The sequence below is a fragment of the Myotis yumanensis genome, unplaced genomic scaffold (genome assembly GCF_028538775.1).
Source record: "Myotis yumanensis isolate MYYU_CA2020_CCGP unplaced genomic scaffold, mMyoYum1.0.hap1 SCAF_8, whole genome shotgun sequence".
Taxonomy (NCBI): domain Eukaryota; kingdom Metazoa; phylum Chordata; class Mammalia; order Chiroptera; family Vespertilionidae; genus Myotis; species Myotis yumanensis.
Window position 1 is genome coordinate 76,080,221 of NW_027223759.1, and position 21,547 is coordinate 76,101,767.

General features: G+C 33.6%; 1 protein-coding gene across 7 annotated transcripts in view; it reads right to left on the reverse strand.

Moving 5' to 3' along the window:
• The window catches only part of CCNT2 (cyclin T2), a 41,785-nt gene that overhangs the window by 12,103 nt on the left and 8,135 nt on the right, over window positions 1-21,547 (reverse strand). For 4 of the 7 annotated variants that reach the window (XR_011472434.1, XM_070423089.1, XM_070423090.1 and 1 more), the window contains 3 exons: window positions 7,631-7,759; window positions 5,541-5,601; window positions 3,071-3,133 (listed from right to left, as the gene is read on the reverse strand). Coding sequence is in view for 6 of the 7 variants with exons in the window: in XM_070423089.1 (XP_070279190.1) it covers window positions 3,071-3,133; window positions 5,541-5,601; window positions 7,631-7,759 (253 nt within the window). In the remaining variant the exon portion in view is untranslated. Of the gene's footprint in view, window positions 1-94; window positions 3,235-5,540; window positions 5,602-7,630; window positions 7,760-21,547 lie in introns of those variants that run through there. The other 3 variants (XM_070423094.1, XM_070423091.1, XM_070423093.1) reach the window with 3 other exon arrangements.

The following is a 21,547-nucleotide window of genomic DNA, read 5'->3' on the forward strand; positions in this document are numbered from 1 at the left end:
GACAATACTATCAGCTTTAACATGCTACCATTAAAAAGTTCTCAACATAACAAAAACTTCAAAGATGTGTACACAAAAAGTAAATTTTACTTACTACTTACAAATATCACAAGAGCGCCATCATTTTCTATACTACTGAAAATCTTCAACAACATTCACTCAAATGTTTCTTGCTATCCCCCAAAGATCTGAGAAACAAGCCGATTTGCTTTTAGCTAGCCAGTTACAAGGGCTAAACTTGTTACTAAGTTAAGCATCTAGTCAGCTAAAAGTTGCAATAAAGCATTCTCCTGGATTTAAAAAAAAAAGAAGAGGAAGAAGAAGAAAAGATTTTGAAGTCTAATACAAAATACAAAGAGTTGCCTGCCAGACTTAATCCTCAGTCATATTTAAATTGGCTTAGCACTTCCATCAAAATAAAAGAAAACAAACCCCCACCCTCCAAAGTCAGAGAGCACAACTGCTCAGTTTTTCATCATGCTACTAAGCATCAACAGAGAATAAACAACCTAAAACATTATAAGGACAGATATAGGAAACTCCACTATATTATTTTTTTTTAAATTATAGAATCCAATTAATAGAACTTTAGATTATGATATGAGTACTGTAGAGGGAATCATGATGCTTCAACACTGTCACCCCCTCAAAGAATGGAAATTAAGACACTGAAATGGAAAACTGGCCCTCCCCTTCTGCTTCTTATTCTTCCCAACAGGGATGCCTCTGCTATATATAGTTCACCCTTTTCTTCCAATTACATTCATAAAACTGACATAATCTTTCCCCTTTGTTTTAACTAGGATTAGTTCCCTTCAACTCACCCCTCTCTAAAAGGCCTAAAATCCTTGCCCCCTCCTAGTTTTATCTGCAACACCTGTAATCCCTGCTGCCCCATGTGAATCTTAAAAAGGGACCTGGGTTTAGCAGAGCTGTGCTAAGAGTGTCAAAGCATCAGATGTCCTGGAGACAGTGTGACTTAAGTATTGCTTTCCTTCCTTATGGGAAAGGAAGGATAAATCAGAAAAGTGAAAGTTCCTGTAAAATGACATTAGCCAATTCTGCAGCAAAGGAGCATAATACCAATTGTCTCTTGTGGGAAAGGAGAGAGGTAAAGGACTTGAAAGAAGCCAAACCATTTACTCCCTTCACAAAAGACGCAAAATATGTAGACAAGAAATTTTAAATTGCCGTAGCAGTTTTCACCTTAGAATATGTCTAAATTCAATAACCTCACTGTGCAACAAAGGAAGAATGTAGGGGAAATGTTCTCTTGTTAGCTTGAAATTGTAGTAGAACAAAGAAAAAAAGAGACCAGACATGAAAGAAAATTTATTAAATGGAGTGAGATACAAACCCTGTTACTCAAAATGTTAGTGAGACAAGAGGAATTTAAATATATATAAAATCTGTACTAAAATTTAAGAGTCAGTCACATTTTAAACATTAACAAAAAAAATCATACTTTAATATTTTGCTTTGGATGATATATAAAATTTTGTAAATGTTTTAAAATTTACTATTCAATTTTGCAAATCAATGTTTTTATGTCTTTAGCTTTTTTAGATATAGGAGAAAGTACAAAAAATTAATAAACTTCGAAAAACGATTTTTAAAAAGCTGACTAAAACTTCACAATACTAAGCTGAAAATCCAGTTTCAATTCCTACTAAAGTATTATTTTAACCTATATTAATACCTTCCTTCAATATCATTCTTCATCCGACTCAATTTAAAACAAATTATATGGCTTTCCATTAGTCTGACAAAACAGTTTACCCTTTCAAGTTTTTAGGAAAATAGAACTACTAACTCAGATTTTTTTCCTTAATTCAACATCTACACTAGTTATCTATTCAAATCTATACTATACTGTAATACTGGGGATGAGAATGTGCTATAAAATATATTCATATAATCATAAAGAACAGGAACTATAATTAAGTATGTTCAAGTTTACAAATGATAATACATGCTAATGGCATTTTTAGAGGTCCAGTTCTTGTGGTGTCAGATAACAGAGCCTTTGTTTAAAAAAAAAAATGTAGTCATAAAATATAAAATCCTACCTAGGTATAAAATGAATTCAATTTAGAATGAATAAAATGTGAGGATATTTAGGTAAACACTAAAAAACAAAACAAGGCCTTCAAAAGTCTTACCCATTTTGTTTAGAATAATCCTAAAGAAATCTGGTGGTAAAAGAATGAAACTGCAAAATTTAATTTTCAAAAAGGAAGTAATAGAAAAAGGCACACTAAAGATTCTAAGGGGTTGCTATTAGTAACATTTCTAATGGGAAGCAGAAGTAGTAGCAACAGTATAACAACATGCAACAGTGGAAAACTTGCTAGGCATATAACAGATACACAAGATTTATTAACAAGAGCAGAAAAATGTGTTCCACATGCTTTATAAGCAGTAAAGCAAAAAGTACAAAAGCTTCCTTATTCCTGTTTATAAAAGGTGTAATAGCCACATTACACACTACATATCATGCTATATAATTATTTCCTTATTATACACAAAAAGGAAACCATTTTTAGTAATACTAAAGAACTGTGAAAACTGTATTAAACCAATTTTATTCAAATGAACATGGGCAAAACATTTGCAAACATGACAAATCTAAGGAACACAATTTTTTATAGAAAAAAATCTGAGGTTGATCTCCAAATTCTTATACTGTAGTCTTTTCAAGAAGTCAATGAAAGTTTCTGACATAAATTAAAAATTAATACTACTCACGGTACACATATGTTAATGGCCTTCATCTTAAATATTAACTGAAATATAGGACAGGCATAGCCCAATGGGGAGGTAGAGAGCCCGAATATTTAAAGCCCTCCAAATTTTTAATGAAATAAAACTCTCACCGAAGTGTATATAAATAGAAGTAGATGAGTAGGAAGATACATAACACTACAAAGTAATGCTTCAAAATGACATTTCCCTTATTTTTAATAAAATTCAAGAAAAGGCTGTAAGAACAAAATAGCATTCAAATCAATTATAGACAACAAAAATCATAAATATTGTATTTAATTAAAAAGTTTCAAAGATCACTTACCTCTTACTAACTGGGTACATTTCACCACATCTGTGTGTGGGTGCTCAATGGTGATCTCAAAACCTGAAATGAAAAGCACTTTTTTCCCCAATCACTTACCACTACAATACTTGCCTGAGAAATGCCATTCACCACACAACCATAAATGTGTAATATATTTTTCACTATTAAAAAAACCCAAAGATAATGTTTCTTATCACTGACATGATCACTATATACCTCTGATAAGAAATCATTTCTTCTCAAAAACAATGTTCCAATTATGAAAATTTATTATCAGTTATTTGTAGATCAGGGAGGAATATTTATTCAAAATTCTGAATTACAATTAGTTTGAGATTATCCTCATGTTAAAAATAAACTGAAATCATGACAAATACAATTAAGTTTGCCCCACATGTTAAGCAGGGAATTGAACTATGTAGTATATTTCTCTCCCCTTCCTCTTTTTATTGAATTTACTGGGGTTCTTAAGTGTTTTCCAACTCTTTCAGGTGTGAAAAGAAATTTTTCGTAAATATAACCTTTGGGCTACAGTGTAAGAAATGACCTTTTATTTTTATTTATTTATTTTTAAAATATATTTTATTGTTTTTTTACAGAGAGGAAGGGAGAGGGACAGAGAGTCAGAAACATCAATGAGAGAGAAACATCGACCAGCTGCCTCCTGCACACCCCCCACTGGGGATGTGCCTGCAACCACAGTAGATGTCCTCGACCGGAATCGAACCTGGGACCCTTCAGTCCACAGGCCGACGCTCTATCCGAGCCAAACCGGTTAGGGCAAGAAATGACCTTTTAAATAATACAGTGCTCTTATTTTCTTAGTATGCCTTAGATCAAAGGTTTCAGCAAGTTAGCTTATAACTATGTTTCATTAATAACAAAATTGTTAAGGTTAAGTACACCTGTAGGCCTCAATATTCATTAAATCACTGTTTCTAAAACCAAAGATAAAATGTTGAAAAGCTTTCAATGCCCAATCAACCTTTAAGTAGGGCAGGGCTCAACCCTTAAGTAGGGTTAGGACACATTTAATGCCTTCAGAAGCAGTAAGTGAATAATATCCTAATAAATAGGTAATCTGGATTTATAAAGTTACTGTATGGTCTATTTATTCCCATAATAAAACTGTAATAAAACCTGCAAAATCATACTTTAATGAAAGCCAAAGAGGTATCTTATACATTCTTATGTTTTCCTTAAGAATGCTATTATTCATTCTTCATGCTTAAGACTCTATCATAATGCAAACACACTGATTTTTAAAAAAAATATCTTTATTTTAAAATATAATTTTCTTTTTTCAACTTTCATTATATTTAAATTTTCACATTTATTTAACTTTATATACTAAAACAATAACATTCACATTACTGAATTTGAAGGGAATGAGAATATTCTCACTTTTATTTTTGTATCTTTTTATACTATAAAAACTTTAAACAAGTGATATACATTTCAAACAAGCTACTTTTGTAATAATAATCAGTTATTATGAGAAGCTGTGATTACAATTTGAATTCAACATTTGGGAATGGAGTGATAAATACAATAAAAATAACTACCATAATAGATAATGATTATGACACAGACACTATGTGGCAATTTTTTAATATATCATCTTCACAATGTTAAGGTAGGCATTATTATTCCACCTCATATAGAGAATCGAGGCATAAAAGGTAAAGAGGGGAATTTTGCCCAAGTCAGAGGCCTACAGATTTAAACCCAGCTCTCCGTAAAGACAATGTTCTTCTAGGAGTAATACATGACTTTGCAGAAGTTAAAACTGTCTTAAGCCCTAATTTCCTCATGGTAAAGTGAAACATCAGAATAAATGATCTTTAGAGGCCAATTAAGTTGCACTAACTTTGCAGACAATATAATTTTTAGAAAAGAATGTTCAACATTCAACTATTATGTCACATTAAAAATGATATACATTCATTAAACACTGACTATAAATAAGCTCTAGGAGAACAAAAACTGCCATGTATATTTGTACACATTACAATCATGTGCAACAGTTTGAGAGGAATATTTCATTCTCCAATGCAAAGCCAGAACGAAACATAGGATCCCAATTATCTGAAAACATTAAAATCTCACCAAAGGTTGTTTATGTGAAATGAAATGAAATTTTTAAAAATGGTTTTCTTATAACCAGGCAATAATATTCTGTCCCTAAACTTTATTTTAAAATGAAACTTTCATCAAAGATAAAATCACTCGACATTTTTTCCTTTATTTAGAATATATATAGCAGGCCCTTGAATAATGTCATTTCATTCAACATCATTTGTTATACCATAGGAACTTAACTCTTGTTTGTATCAATTAGCCCATAGTAAACTGGTTTTATTATATGTTATTTCACTTAGTTAAAATACCAATTAATGACATTAAGTAAAGACTTATTGTACTGCATTGAAGAACACACATAAAAATATATGACCTAAGTACATACCTAGGGTTTGTAGCATTATGGTTTCAAGTAAAACCAGTTCTTGAGTTTGTTGAAGGTAAGCCTGCGAGGTAAAAACAGTAATATTAAAATGCTTAAGATAAACATAACTACTAGACTATGGAACCGTTAAATCTCATGAGAATTATAGATTTATTACAACAGAACTAGAGTAGTTTATAAATATGAAGGAAAGAAATTGAAGGAAATGGAGAAAGCTTATATTCTGTGGCAAGTCTAAATTGAATTACTTCTGTAAATAAAGCAAAACCCCAAAAAACCTAACGATAATATGAAAGGAAGGAGGGCTAATTGGAACAAAAGAGATCTCTAGTCTATAATATAAAACTTTACCTAGGTATTATTAGTGCTTCAAGACATATTAGATAGGAAGCACCAATCCACATAAGAACACCAAATTCAAACCCACTTTAAAGAAAAGACTTATCAACTTAATCTAGGATACCTTCATGTGATAATTTCTTGACAGTAACAGGTTACTTTTAGAATTAACTTCCTCTCTTCAAAAAAGGCAAAATAAAAATTTTAAAAAGCTGTATAATCTCTAGATTAAAAGGAAAAATTTTAGATATAAAATACCAAAATAATATATCATACACCCAACCTCAATAAATTATTCACCCCCCAGCTGGTTTTGCTCAGTGTTAGAGTGTTAGCTCCTGGACTGAAGGGTTGTGGGTTTGATTCTGGTCAAAGGCACATACCTCGGGGTGCATGTGGGAGGCAATCAATTGATGTGTCTCTCTCATATCAATGTTTCTCTCTGTCTCCCCACCTCCTTTCCACTCTCTAAAAAAAAAAAAAAAAAAAAAAAAAAATCAATGGAAAAAAATATCCTCGGGTGAGGATTAACAAAATAAACAAACAAAAAATTCCTCTACTGCAATTACTCTGAAAATAAAGGGCATGAAAAATTTTCTGCCATCTCATTTTTAGATCATGATAAAACTACCAGAAATATTGTTAGTAAGAAAACAATGTATCACATATACTACTAAACCCAGAGAGTGAAAGTACCTTTAATTTTGGTTATGTCCCATTTGAAAAGTTCACTGAGCTGATTTTTAAAACATACATTTCAGTTATTTGAACAATATCCTAAGTAACCACAAGAAATAATTCTGAATTTGTAAAATTAGTAGACACTACTAATTTTAAATAGTTCTTATTTTTGAATAATCATACATTCTCTAGTTTTGAATGGCTATATTAATATTCTACTTCCTTAACAACATCTAGATTAATAAAATCAGATATAGTTAATTGGAACTTAAACTTGATCCAAATCAAACTGAATTAATATAATCTGGCAGTCACTTAGTACTTAAAAGTTCCTGATAAAGAACTCACCTATAATAAGAGTGCTAGAAAAATGATTTTAAAGGCCCAGAATTCTTTCTTGTTATAAGATATCAGAGCATTTTAAAATGGTGCTTTCAAACAAGGTCTATTAAAATACTGATGAGAACAAGTTGTTTGGAAACTAGCATTACTCTTTAGGAAAATTAAAATATTTTTATAAAGTGCTTGCTGCTCATGAAAGCATGGTGAAATGTATTTTTATGTATCGAAGAGATAAGTAGTAGTATATATGAATTAAATAAAGAAACAATTCTGTAAAAAAGATTAACTACTGGTCTGGAGGTAAATCCAGAGGTTTTCCTATTCCTTCATTTGCTGACAATTTTGAGTTATTTATCTCTGATCTTGAACATACCCAAACAATGGAGGTGAAATGATTTACCCTCTACACATATCACAGGTATGCTGTGAGGATAAACAACAAAATGTGAAATACTTAAAAAGTACCTTACATAATTCAGAATGACATTATAATTCATGAACATACATGAAATATGTCTCCGCCTGATTGCTTCCTGCCATTACATTCCTAAGTGGTAATAGGAATAAGCAGCATTTGGAAGGCAACACTAATTAGGATATATTTTTATCATGTCTAAATAATGAAAAGGTTTCAAATTTACAAAGAAAAACCAAAAAATCAACCAACCAACCAAACAACAACAAAAACACCCGAAAAAAAAAAAAAAAACACCCCAATTTTTACATACATCACACTTAGTATCCAGCAGTGGCTCTAGGGGATGAAGACAAGCATGTGCTACTTTGATAACATGTTCAAGTTTTCGAGCCTGTTCTTCCACTTTTGCAGCCAAAAATAATGCAGTAGGTGATATTATCTGCAGCAAAGAAAGAAAGTTGGTGATTTAAAAACAGATTTTGGAAAAAACCTTACTTTCTAAAGGGGAGAGGTGTGCAAGAAAGGAATGCAACACTGAAATTATGAATTGCTAGTTGGGCTATGAAAAGATTGATAAGAGTTTTAATAAAGTTATTCAATAAATAGAACTAGTTACCCTAATTGATAAAATCTGTTTTACTTGTTTTGCAAGTAGAATATTAAAGGGAAAAAGACTTATACTTTATTAAACTAAGAGAAAGTTTAAGTAATATTAACGCTCATTGTGAAGGTAAAGGGAAAAACACCTCAAGACAAGGAATGAAGCCATAGCTTTAAAAAATGATGAAAAACTAGGTAAAGTATACCTAAATTTTCCTTCTTTTAGGACAGCCACCACTTTCTAGGGTTTTCTTAAATTAATCAATGACTCACTGTGTGGCTAAGGGCTACACACTTTTGCTTAAGAGACAGGAAAAGAATCTACAAGGCAAACTGAAGATTCTGCACATGAAACTGCTACCTAATATCTCTAGCACTTTACTTACACCATTAAAAGTTTCATGGAAATAAACATGTAAGACAAACTAATAGAGTAGAAACATTACCAATTGAAGATCTAGAAATTAGCAATTTTTAAAGCATTACCGAGTTATGTTCTTTGGATTAAGTATAAGAACATAGCACTAACAAAGACACTAAGACAGAGAACACTAATTTTGAACAAATATTTATCCCTGAACTTACTAATAAACCAAATAACTGCTGACTCAGATAATGGGCATACTTTAAATTCAAATAATGTTCTAAGATTACAGACGAGAAATATTTCATGGTGATGGAAGGAGACAAGACTTTGGGTGGTGTGCACACAATGGAGTATACAGATGTTATAATATTGTACACCTGAAGTTTATAAAGTTATTAACAATGTTACCCCCATAAATTTAATTGAAAAAGGAAATATCTCATGGAAAGATAATGTCTAAATGTCAAGATTCAGATACATTATTTTTCAAGAGATAAACATCCGAGTCTCACTCTATCTTGGGGTTCAATCACTATAAAGAATGTCAAAAGAGGGAGGGAGTGAGAGGGGCATAAATCAATGCTATGTGATTTGGGTAGGTAACAAAAGGAGAAAATTTCTGATACAGGGAAGGTGGAGCCTTTATTTCACTGACATGAAATTTAACTGCCAGATTTTGTATCTGAAAGGAACCTTCTCTATTCCAAATGCATTTACAGATGTATGAGTAAAAATGACCAGAAGTCCTCTTCCTGAAATATAAATCTTTAAAACAGACCTAAAATTAAGTAAGTTTGGCTTTAAATAACCAGAAATAATGTTACCTTAAAATGACTGAATAATTTTAACTTGAACTTTCAAATTAATGTCATCTTTTAAAATAAAATTATAACAAAATATATTTTTAATTGAGAATGCTAAAAAAAGCAATGTATTCTTAATTTTCATAAATTTATAATACACTGTTAGTATTCTTACAACAGATTTAATTAAAAAATATCAAAATCAGCTAATACCCTTGAAATGCCAGTTAAATAGCAGTCACCCAGGGCGGGGGAGCAGGGATGGTGGTGGTGGTATTTCTGAGATGTAAAAAGTATAAGATAAGCGAGATTGGACAATTATTCCTATCTGGTACTTTCCCCCATACTTAAAATTTCCTACCACTGTTACCTATTTTGATTAACTCCTTTTCTATTTAAAGGCTTAACTCAAAAGATCAACTCCTTCCAAAGTAAAATTTCTGAGTCAGAGTGAAGTACCCTTCTTTATTCAATGAAAAATTATGCATACCTCTATCATTGTACTTATACTGTATTCTAACTTCTGGTTTATTAATCTTTCTGTCCTCCAGTCTAGAAACAGCTTGAACACAGAGACTGAATTATTCATTCATGTTCCCATTATCTAGCATTGTGCAGCTGCTGTTCAATATATTTGAATGAATGACATGTGGATAATCTATATATAAACATAAAGGCACCAATATTAAATTCAAAGTATTCCAAATGCCACAGTAAAAATCTAAGAACCAATACCAGGTAAGAAATGCAAGAAAACACCCAATAAAATGAAGACACTCAGTTTCAAATAACCTCTCATTTATTATCTTATTCACATTTAAAAGGGGAATGGCTAAGCCAGCTTTCAGATGCTACAACTATTTATCAAGGAGTGAAGCAATAGAGGAACAAGGCAAAAGTCAAATTAGACTAAACTTAATATTTAAACTCCTTCTTAACTACCAGATGATCCAGAATTTCTCTTACTTGCCTAAAAGGCATTTTTAAAAGTCTCTAATGAGTTTTTCTTGGTAAAATCTTTTAGGATTCCCAGTCACAGGTCCATCCTCTTCAGACTTTTTGAAAGCCTCAATATGAAGAGGTACTTTCAGACTGCACAGTTGTCTCCTTAGAAGAGTCTCAATGTAAATGAAATATTGTACTAGTGAATGATTCTCAAAGTCTGTAAGTAATTTTAAAAATTAAGTATTCAGTGAGCTAAGGAATGATCATCAGGGTAGATTCCTATGTATTTACCCACACTCCTCACAGAAGTCTTTCTGTCCCCTCTAAATAGGGCTCAATTCTCATTCTCCTCCAGTGCAACTAATACCCAACACTCTTCCAAAGTTTCTGGTGAAATCCACTAACTCCATTCACATTTCCTTCTCTACAGCCTGCAAACATTTTACTCCATCAGGGCTGTAAAAACAAAACAAAACACCTTTTTAGATAAATACTTTGTAAATATCCAAGTGAGACTTTAATTTTAAGGGTGACTAAGAAAGGTAATCAAACTAGGCACTACTGCTTTTTATATGGAAAGCTGATTCTGTTGTGTGGCTTATTAAAAGGATAAGAATGTCAAGTGTTTTAAATATTGGCAGTACTAGTTGGTCTGTGGCTTTTGAGGGAACAAACATTCATTAACACATATAAACTTGGCTCAAAGTCAAAGAATTCACACCAATACTGGAGTACATACTTGGCTGGTTCAAGTGACCAATTACTAACTGAGATTCAGTTCACTGGGGACAGGGACCATGCATTATCTGCCTTGTGTTCTGGTCCCTAGTTTGATAAACTTTCTCCAATTACTATAACTAAAGGGAAGAAAAATTTATTTTTAAATAGTCCAGAGTACGTTACTCTAGCAAATGTACAACTAGTTCAAGGAGGTATTATATTCTCAAAGCAATATACCATACAAATCATGGAGGGGAGGAAGATGTGATGAAGCCAGCTGCAGCACAGTAGTCAGACTGCCTCAGTAGAATCTGACTAGCCTAGGCAAATTACTTATTCTCTTTGTGGTTCAGTTTCTGCATCTGTAAAATGGGAGAAACAGTATCTGCTGTAAACTTGTGGTGAGGATTAAATGGATCAAGATATGTACAGCACTTAGAATAGTGCCCTACAGTAATATGACTCAAATGTTATTACTTGTTGAAAATTTAAACAATTGTGATTGTTACTGTTGAGCTTAGATTTTAAATGCGATTTAACACGCTATAAAATTTTTCTTCTTTCTTGCTCACCTCTTCCTTCCACAGTTAAACTCAATTCTTTAAAGGTTCTTAGTTCCGAACTAAGCAGATTAAAACACTGAATTATGATACTTAACATTAATGGTTATACCCACATTCCTTTATTCCTTTCTCCCTGCCATTGTTTTCACCCCCTTCTCTTTTTCTATTCCTTTATGTTTTCATTCCTACCTCTTGGTCTCACTCCTCCTGCCCATTCCTGGCCGCTGTCTCCCCTTTTTGCTCATGATGATGCCCTCACTGCTGACATTCTTCACTCTCCATTGCTGGCTTCAACCTTGATAGTTGGAGGCAAGGTTTTCGAATTAACAAAAAGCCTGGGCAATTTCTAAGTCACGGAAGATGGCTGTATCAGCCAGTTTCAAGTGAATCATCTGGTCTTTGTTTTAGTAATTAACTTTATGCACACACTTTGTGTGTACATCTGTATTTAAGAACCACCCACAGCCGTGTTAATACTCAACTTTAAATGTCCTAATTCCAAAAGAGCACTAAAAGCAAAGATAACCCTTCTAAGTCTGTTTTCTATTTGATAATACAGTACTAGTATCATCAGGCTCCTAAACTATTCCATTCGCCCTCCCCAGCTTTTTAACTGCCTCAACACCAATCCCTCCCCTAAGACTAGGATAATTATTTCTGTGCTTTGAAAGAATTTCATTAATAAATATCTAGCTAGTTCTAGGTATCACAGCTTAAAATTTGGAAATCACTTGCCTAAGGCTATAGGTGAGGACAAGTAGTAATGGTTTAACTTTAGCAAAGACTCATAGAAAGAAACTCCTAGAATAGAAAAAGGAAAGGTAGAAACTTAGATATAAGTAAAAACAAGGGAAGTAAGACCCCCACCAAAGAAGAAAATGTTAAAGTTCAAAATGTACATTTGCTAATAAGAAAGATTACCAAACTCAAGCAAATTAAACCAAAATTCCAGCACAATATTAAGAAGTGGTTTAAATCTTTAATTTTGCTGCACTGAAAAGACTGACATTTCAATATTACAGAAAATGTAATTAACTCAGCCTGGTATTTTAGTTATTTTTTTTCTACTCAATAATTATGTGTGAATGTAATACTGTCAACAGAAGATAATCTAGCTTGAGAATTTAAAAAATCTTCAGGCTGGATGTTATTTGGGACATCTAATTACATTTAAAAGAGAGCTGGCTTAATAAAGACTAAAAAATACTAGTATTCAATATTGCTGAAAAGCAGTCTTCAAGAGAATAAGGCTTGATTTCCATAATTACATTTAAATATATTAAATATGCCTAATACTATCTGGCATTTTAACATTTATTTATTGTTACAAAAGAAAAACAACACACAAACAAAAAGCAACTTATACTTTAAAGTACACTTAGCATTTCATAGTTAAGTCTCTATTCTGAGCTACCATCTTACAAACTCATGTAGTACTTACTGTGAAACAAGAACATTAACACTGCATAGGTACTCAAATATTCTACATTAATCTTAAAAAGTCCACTTCTGCTCTGGCCAGTGTGGCTCAGTTGGGAATTGTCCCGTGCACTGAAAGGTTGCCAGTTTGATCCCGGGTAAGGGGCATGTAGAAGACAGCCGATTAATGTTTTGCTCTCACATTGACGTTTCTCTCTCTCTCCCCTTATCTCTCTCTAAAAATAAAAAAAAAAATAAAAAATTAAAAAGGTCCACTTTCCTTCAGATGGTTAAAAAAATAAGAACTAATATTATAGAAGAGTTACTATTGTGAAGATAGCGATATTCCTCAAATTGACCTATAGATTCACAGAATGCCTGTCAAAATCCCAGCTTCTGTTTTACAGAAACTAACAAGCTGATCTAAAATTCTTAAGGAGATGCAAGGGACCCAGATAGCCAAAACAATCTTGAAAGAGAATTAACAAATTTGGAAGACTCATACTTCCTGAATTCAAAATTTACTACAAAATTATAGTAATAAAAACTATGTGGTACTGCACCAGAGCACCACTCAACCACCTCCACAAATGACACACCCAAAGAGCAGGCAGCAAGAGCCCCACTATAGCAAATCCTGCTCTGTGGGGTCAGCCCCTGCACAACAGCTCCTTCCCTGTAGTGACAGCCAGTCCTCACATCAATCAGCTCAAGGGTCAATCCCTCCCACTGAGGTGCCAATAGCAATCAAGTCTCAACTACACACAACCCATACAATGGACACTCCTGGAGCACCTGGCTCAGGTGACCAGAGAGATGATGTGACTGGGCCCTACAAGACACTTACTACATCAGGCCACTCTACTAAGACTGAGAGATGTAGTGGCCCTACCTAATACTGAGAAACAAAAACGGAGACAGACACAATGAGGGGAGACAAAGAAACATGTCCCAAATGAAAGAACAGGACAAAACTCTAGAAAAAGAACTAAACGAAATGGAGATAAGCAATCTATTGGATGCACAGTTCAAAACACTGGCTGAATGACTAAGAAAACAAGACCCCCTACATATGCTGCCCACAAGAAACCTACTTCAGATCAAAAGATACACAGATTACCCTGGCTGGAGCATCATCCTGCATACTGAAAGGGCATCATTTCGATTCCTGGTCAGGGCACATACCTAGATGTTTCTCCCTCACATAGATGTTAGATGTTTCTGTCCCCCTTGCCTCCCCCCCCAAAACACACACCACACAAACTGAAAGTAAAGAATGGGAAAAGAGAGTTCATGCAAATAGAAATGGGAAAAAAAAAAAAGCAGCTGGGTAGCAATATTTACATTGGACAAAATACTTTAAAACAAAGGCTAATCACAAGAGATTATTCTACTTCTGGTATTTATCCGAAGAAACCCAAAACATTAATTCGAAAAGACAGAGATCCCTATGTTCATTATAGCGTTATTTATAACTAGAGGCCCGGTGCATGAAATTCATGCACTGACAGCAAGCTTCAAAACTTCGTATGTCAAATTTGCTGAAGGTTGTCGAATTTCGTGCCAAAAAAAGAGCATTTGGGAGAAGTTTTAATTCATTATTTTGAAGAAAAAGTCATTGTATACTTCAGGAAGCTTATGGTGAACATGCTCCATCTCAAGATACATGTGAACACTGGTTTAAACACTTTAAAAGTGATGATTTCGATGTGAAAGGTCAACCGAAAAAGTTTGAGGACCAACAATTACAAGCATTATTGGATGAAGATGCGTGTCAAACTCAAAAACAACTTGCAGAAAGATTAAACATTGCTCAGTAAACAATTTCCAATCGTTTATAAGCAATGGGAAAGATTTTAAAGGAAGGAAAATGGGTGCCACATCAACTGAACGAAAGACAAATGGAAAACCGAAAAGTCATCAGTAAAATGTTTCAATGGCACAAAAGTGTTTTTTTGCATCAAATTGTGATTGGCGATGAAAAGTGGGTTTATTCTGAGGATCCCAAATGCACAAAATCATGGGTTGATCCAGGTCAAACACCAACATTGACTGCAAGGCCAAACTGCTTTGGAAAGAAGACAATGCTCTGCATTTGGTGGGATTAGGAAGGTGTGGTGTATTATGAGCTTCTAAAACCAGGTGAAACTGTTAATACTGATCACTAACGACAACAAATAATCAATTGAACGACGCTTTGATCATATAACGACCAGAATTTTCCAGAAGACACGACAAAGTAATTTTGCTTTATGATGACGCACCATCACACACTTCAAAACCAGTTAAAGACACGTTAAAAGATCTTGCCTGGGAAGTATTAACCCACCCGCTGTATTCACCAGAACTTGCTCCTTCAGATTACCACTTGTTCCAATCGATGGCACATGCACTTTCTGAGCAGCACTTCAAAATGTAGGAAGAAGTAGAAAATTGGGTCTCTGAATGGTCTGCCTCAAAATAAGAAAAGTTCTATTGGGATGGTATCCACAAATTACCTGAAAGATGGGGGAAATGTGTAGCTATTTTACTTCATTACTTTGAATAAAGTACTTCAGATGTTTCTCTTGAAATTATAGTGTTTTCTTTGATTACAAAATCCGCAATTATTAATTGGTACACCTAGTATATATGTATGGTGTCAGATGAATACCAGGCTTATTGGGGTGATCACTGTGTATGTTAATGTCTCATTACTACTTTGTATACCTAAACTAATATAATATTAAATGTCAACTATAATTGAAAAATTAAAAAACAACAACACATACAAACTATGTGGTATTGGCATAAGGAAAGACATATAGATCATGGAACAGAATAGAGAGACCAAAATAAACATATTTATGGTAGACTGATTTTTCAACAAGAATATCAAGATAATTCAATGGGGGAAGAATAGTCTTTTCAACAAATGGTGATAGGACTACTGTATATCCACATGCAAAAAAGTGAAGATGGCAGTTCCCTTCTTTACACCATAAACAAAAACTAACTCAAAAAGGATCAAAGACCTAAATGTGACGGCTAAAACTATAAAACTTATTAGAAGAAAACAGGAATATATCTTCATGCCCCGGAATAAGACAATGCTTTCTTAGGTATAACAGCAAAGTACAAGTGATAGATGAAAAATATAAACTGAATGCATGTGATACAAATATCAAGAAAGTGCAAAAGATAGTCCATAGCAGGGAGAAGTTATTTGAAAATCATATCCATAATAATAAAAGCATAATATACTAATTAGTCCAGAAGTCCTTCTGGATGACCTTCTGGACGAAGCCACAGTGGCAGGGGCTGAAGCGGAGGTGGCTGCTGCGGTGGTGGAGGCCGAGCCCCTTGCACGAATTTTGCGCATAGGGCCTCTAGTATCTGATAATAGACTGTTACTCAGGATATATAAATAACTCTCACAACTTAATAAAAAGACAACACAAATTAAAAAATGGTGAAAGGATGTAAGCAGACATTTCTCAAGAGAAGATATACAAAAAGATGTTCAATACCATTAGGCATTATGGAAACGCAAATTAAAACCACAATGAAATACATTACACTCACTAGGATAGCCAAAATAAGATGGCTCTGATTAAAAAAGAAAAAGGACAATACTAAGTGTTGACAAAGAGGTAGAGAAATAGGAACCCTTACACATTGCTTGTAGGAAGATAAAATCGCGTGGCTACTTTGGAAAACAGTTTGGCTGTTTTTCTAAATGTTGTTAAAAAAACTCTCCATGATTACTGAGGTCTAGAGTTACCATACAACCCAGCAATTTCACTCCCAGGTATATACCAAAGAGAAATGAAAACATGTGTCTACACAAAAACTTGTACACGAATGTTCACAATAGCATTATTCATAACAGACCCCAAATAGAAACAATCCCAATGTCCATCAATGAGGTATATCCCCATGATGTATGGAATTTTTGTTATTCAGCTGTTAAAAGGAATAAAGTACTGATACATGCTACACTATGGATAGATCTTGGAAACATTATGCTATGACCATATTGCATAATTCCAGCTATATGCAATGTTCAGAATATGCAAAGCTATAGAGATAGAGAAAGGTATATCCCAGGGTTGAGAGGGAGAAACTGTGAACTGCGTTTCTCTTTAGGGATGAAAATATAAACAACACTATACAGGGTTTCTCTTTAGGGATGAAAATGTAAACAACACTATAATGACTGTACAACTCTGTGAATTATACATTCTATGTGGGTGAATTATATCTTAATAGATGTTTTAAAAAAGATGCTAATGTTATAGATATCTTTTAAATATTTAGTGTACACACACTAACAAATTGCAAGGAAACCAAAAGCCTAATCACAACATAATACTGATAAACATGTATAACTTTATTGCACATTTGTTAATTTAAATTAGGTTTCATTTTCATAAAGTATATATCCATTTCTCTTTTTAAAATGTTTTTATTTATTTTAGAGAGGAAGGGAGAGAGAGAAAGAGAGAAAGAAACATCAATGCATTGATGCATGCCTCCGGCACACCCTCTGCTGGAGATTGAGCCTAAAACCCAGGCATGTGTCCTGACTGGGAATACTAGAAACCTCTTAGTCCCATGGTTGATGCTCAACCATTGAGCCACAGGAGCTGGGCTATATCCATTTCTTAAACACCAATTCATTCACTTTGACTTATGCAATTATTTCAGAAAATCATTAATTTTCTTGTTTGGTTAACAAAAATAGTTTGAACTATGTTCAAGTCTACATAAATGAACCATATTAATTTAAATAGATACTCCTACTAGGCATTCAAAACAACAATCACTGAACTATAGTAATAAAAACTACAGGATCTACCTAAGGATATGGGGAGCGTATAAAAATCTGGAATCCTCTCTGAATCAATGCACCATTTTAAAAAATATATATATTTTATTGATTTTTTAAAATATATTTTTTATTGATTTTTTCAGCAAGGAAGGGAGAGGGATAGAGAGTTAGAAACATCGATGAGAGAGGAACATTGATCAGCTGCCTCCTGCACACCCCCCACTGGGGATATGCCCGCAACCAAGGTACATGCCCTTGACGGGAATCGAACCCGGGACCCTTCAGTCCGCAGGCCGACGCTCTATCCACTGAGCCAAACCCGTCAGGGCAATTTTATTGATTTTTTTACAGAGAGGAAGGGAGAGGGATAGAGAGTCAGAAACATCGATGAGAGAGAAACATCCATCAGCTGCCTCCTGCACACTCCTTACTGGGGATGTGCCCCCAACCAAGGTGCATGCCCTTGACTGGAATTCAACCCAGGTACATGCCCTTAACTGGAATTGAACCTGGGACCCTTCAGTCCATAGGCCAACACTCTATCCACTGAGCAACCGGTCAGGGCCAAAGCACCATTTAAAGACTGCTCCCAAATCCTCAGAACTTTCTCCTGCTCTCTCAGCTGTTTTTTAAACCATCACCTGAGGATATGTTTTTATTGATTTTAAAGAGAGGGAGGGGGAGGAGGGAGGGAGGGAGAGGGAGGGAGGGAGAGAGAGAGAGAGAGAGAGAGAGAGAGAGAGAAAAGAGAGAAACAAACATTGATTGGTTGCCTGCACCCCGACTGGGGATCAAACCCTAAAGCTTTTGGTGTGCAAGATGATGTTTCAACCAACCAAGTCATCCCATTAGGGCTCAGCTATTTTTTCCCAAGCGTGGAACTATGTCAGTTTTCATGATCTTAAGATTCTTGACCAGAAAAGAATTACCATTTTTACTTTTTCAACTTATAAATGAGTCCTCAATTTAAAATTAGTTTGAATGTGCACTCTTTCTCATAGAACAAATTCCACTGTCAATTCTACTATAATTTATTTGTTGATAGATACAAACATCTATACAGTACTTTCCATTAGTAGTTACCTGGTGTTACTTTTAAGAGTTTATAGTCCAAACCAGCACTGTCAAATATAAATGTAATGTAATTATGATTTTCAAGTAACCACATTAACATAGTAAGTAGGAAATTAACTCCTAGCTAATGTTTATATAGACATATATATTAGCATAGGTTTAAACCTATAGTTGGCATTCTGAATATAAAATTCATTAAAATTACATTAAAACAGATCTAAATGTATTAAATGCTTCACATTGCATATATTTCCTTAAATGCGATCACATAGGTACTTAATATGTCAGCTTTATAACTAGAACCATAACTTATTTAAGTATAAAATATTAAGTTTAATACCTCCAAATATTATAGGGTAGTAAGGTATAGTGATGGAATTTGTTTACTTAAAAAAATTACCCAATTTTATATACTAAAAACATCTTCAGAATTCCTGTTCTAACTGCCTTCAAAGTCAATTTATAAATGACAAAAAGTCAATCTTTATACAGAGAACTTTATGTGTCTTGGTCAATGCAAACATTCAAAATACTGTCTTAGTTCTGGGACAAATGAGCTAATGCCACCATAGAAGCATTTGAACTATTAGTACTAACAGACACATGTATGTATGTGTGTGCATGTGTATATGGAAAAGCTTTGAATATTTTAGAATCATCTAATTTTTGAAAAAGAAAAACCTGCTTCAAGGAGACTTTATAAAGACTCATGTAATACATGGTCAATATGCTCCATAAGTCAATATCCCTGTAATTAGGCACATGGAGCACCATGTTTGAGAATAACCATAAAGCTTTTTGGAAAACTTTTTATAGGTATTCTTTTCAGATTCAATTTGAAAAAAAAAAAATCAAGAAAAAATATCACATGCTTTTTTCATGTTATAAATAAACTCTCCCAGATAGATTCTTCTCCTTGTTCAACAGAATAAACTTCAAGTATATTAATTATTCCTAGAAGGACTAACCCTAATGAAGTACATTTAAATGATAGTCTATTGTAGTGATTAGAAATTAGTGAATCAACTCCTGAAGTGACTAAAGATAACCTTTTAATATCTTACCTGAGGAGTTAATATCCAAAATATAAAAAACTCCTAAAACTTAACAAAAAACACTCAATTAAAAAAATGGACAAATGTCTACTTGAATAGACACTTTCCCCCAAAAGACATAGTGGCCAAATAAGCACATTAAAAGATGCTTAACATCAATAGCCGTAAGAGAAATGATAATCAAAAGTACAATGAGATTCCACTTCATAGCCATTAGGATGGTTATCAGAAAATATAGACTTCAACATAAGCACTGGTAATGAACAATATATAGTTACATGCAGAACCAAGATTAAATGAGGATTAAAAGAGTTTTGTAATGGCTGTTTAAGATAATGCAGACATGTAAATTAAAACCAGGGATGAAAAACAAGAGCAAAGCAAAATCATTTAAGTGTTCTCAGTAAATATGGTGGTGGTGGTAGTACTGTTATTCTGAGACTTAACTAAGATTTTTGGAGTGAAAGAAAGGTCATACCTTTTGCAGAGGTAATATAAAAGAGGTTAACAAAAAGTAATGTTGTTTTGAATCAGAATGAATTCCTGAGGTATCTTATATATTAAAATAAAAATATATAAAAAGCCCAGTTAATGTATATTTCACGTTAATGCGTAAACAAAATTTAATGTATTGATGTGCACAGTGACTATATATTTAACGTACTATGTATTTTCTCTTTTCATTAAAGATGCCTAGAAACAAGACCCTAGTGTCCAAGTTGGAATCTTGAAATACCACTTGCTACTAAAAGAAAGCAAGTTTTTTTTTTAAAGAAATGGCCATTCCAGCTGTGGAGCAGAAAATGTACAAATGAGCCTGGAATACCTTGCAATAACAGATAATGAGGAAGCTATCCAAGATTATTGGAGTATAGAGTTACCATATGGTCCAGCAATTCTACTCTTGGGTATATAATCGAGAGAAAGCAAGACATGTTCACACAGAAAGTTTTACATAAATGTTCATAGCAGCAATATAATAAGCCAAAAGGTGGAAACAACCCAATGTTGATTAACTGATGAATGTATATAAAATGTGGTATAATGGTAGTTCAAGAAAAATAAAGTACTGATACATGCTATACCACAGGCAAACCTTGAAAATGCACACTAAGTGAAAGAGGCCAGTCACAAAGGACCACATTACTGTACGATTCCATTTATAAGAAATGTCCAGAATAGGTTGGAGGGACTTGGGACAGAGGGCCAAAGGGTATGGAGTTTCTTCTTTGGGTAATGAAAATTTCTAAAACTGATATACAACTCTGTGAGTAAACTAAAATAACATTCAGTTGTATACTTTTAATAGGTGAAATATGTGGTATGTGAATTACACCTCAACAAGGTAGTAAATATAGGGCAAGAAACAAATATTTACCTTGCCTTTTCAATATGAATCACAGCATTTCATTATAAAAATATTCTAATTAATGAAGAAGGATAGAATTAGAGTATCAAAATGAATGAAAAGAATGTAGGCATCAAATGTCAATAGCTGCTTAACACCACAAAAAGAGAGACAACCAGACATTAGGTGCCTCCTATTGAAAGAACACAAAACCACCTGTACTTTTGCCAAAGGGATCTAATACGAATCTGATCAAATTTCAGGATCCAAATGGCAATTTGCAGGAAATACAAGAACAAAGAAACATGATAAACCACACCATGAGTATACAATGAACAAATTCCAGACAGTTGGAAATTCTTCAGATCTAATGCCCTAGGTCCTTCAACAGATTAAAACTTAGGTGAAAGAAAGGGACAGAAGGGAAACCTGTATATTGAGACTTAAAAGACCGATCAAACCTTAGTCTTGCCTAAACTATGGTGTTTAGGAATGCAAAGTTGGGTGATAGAGTATAAAT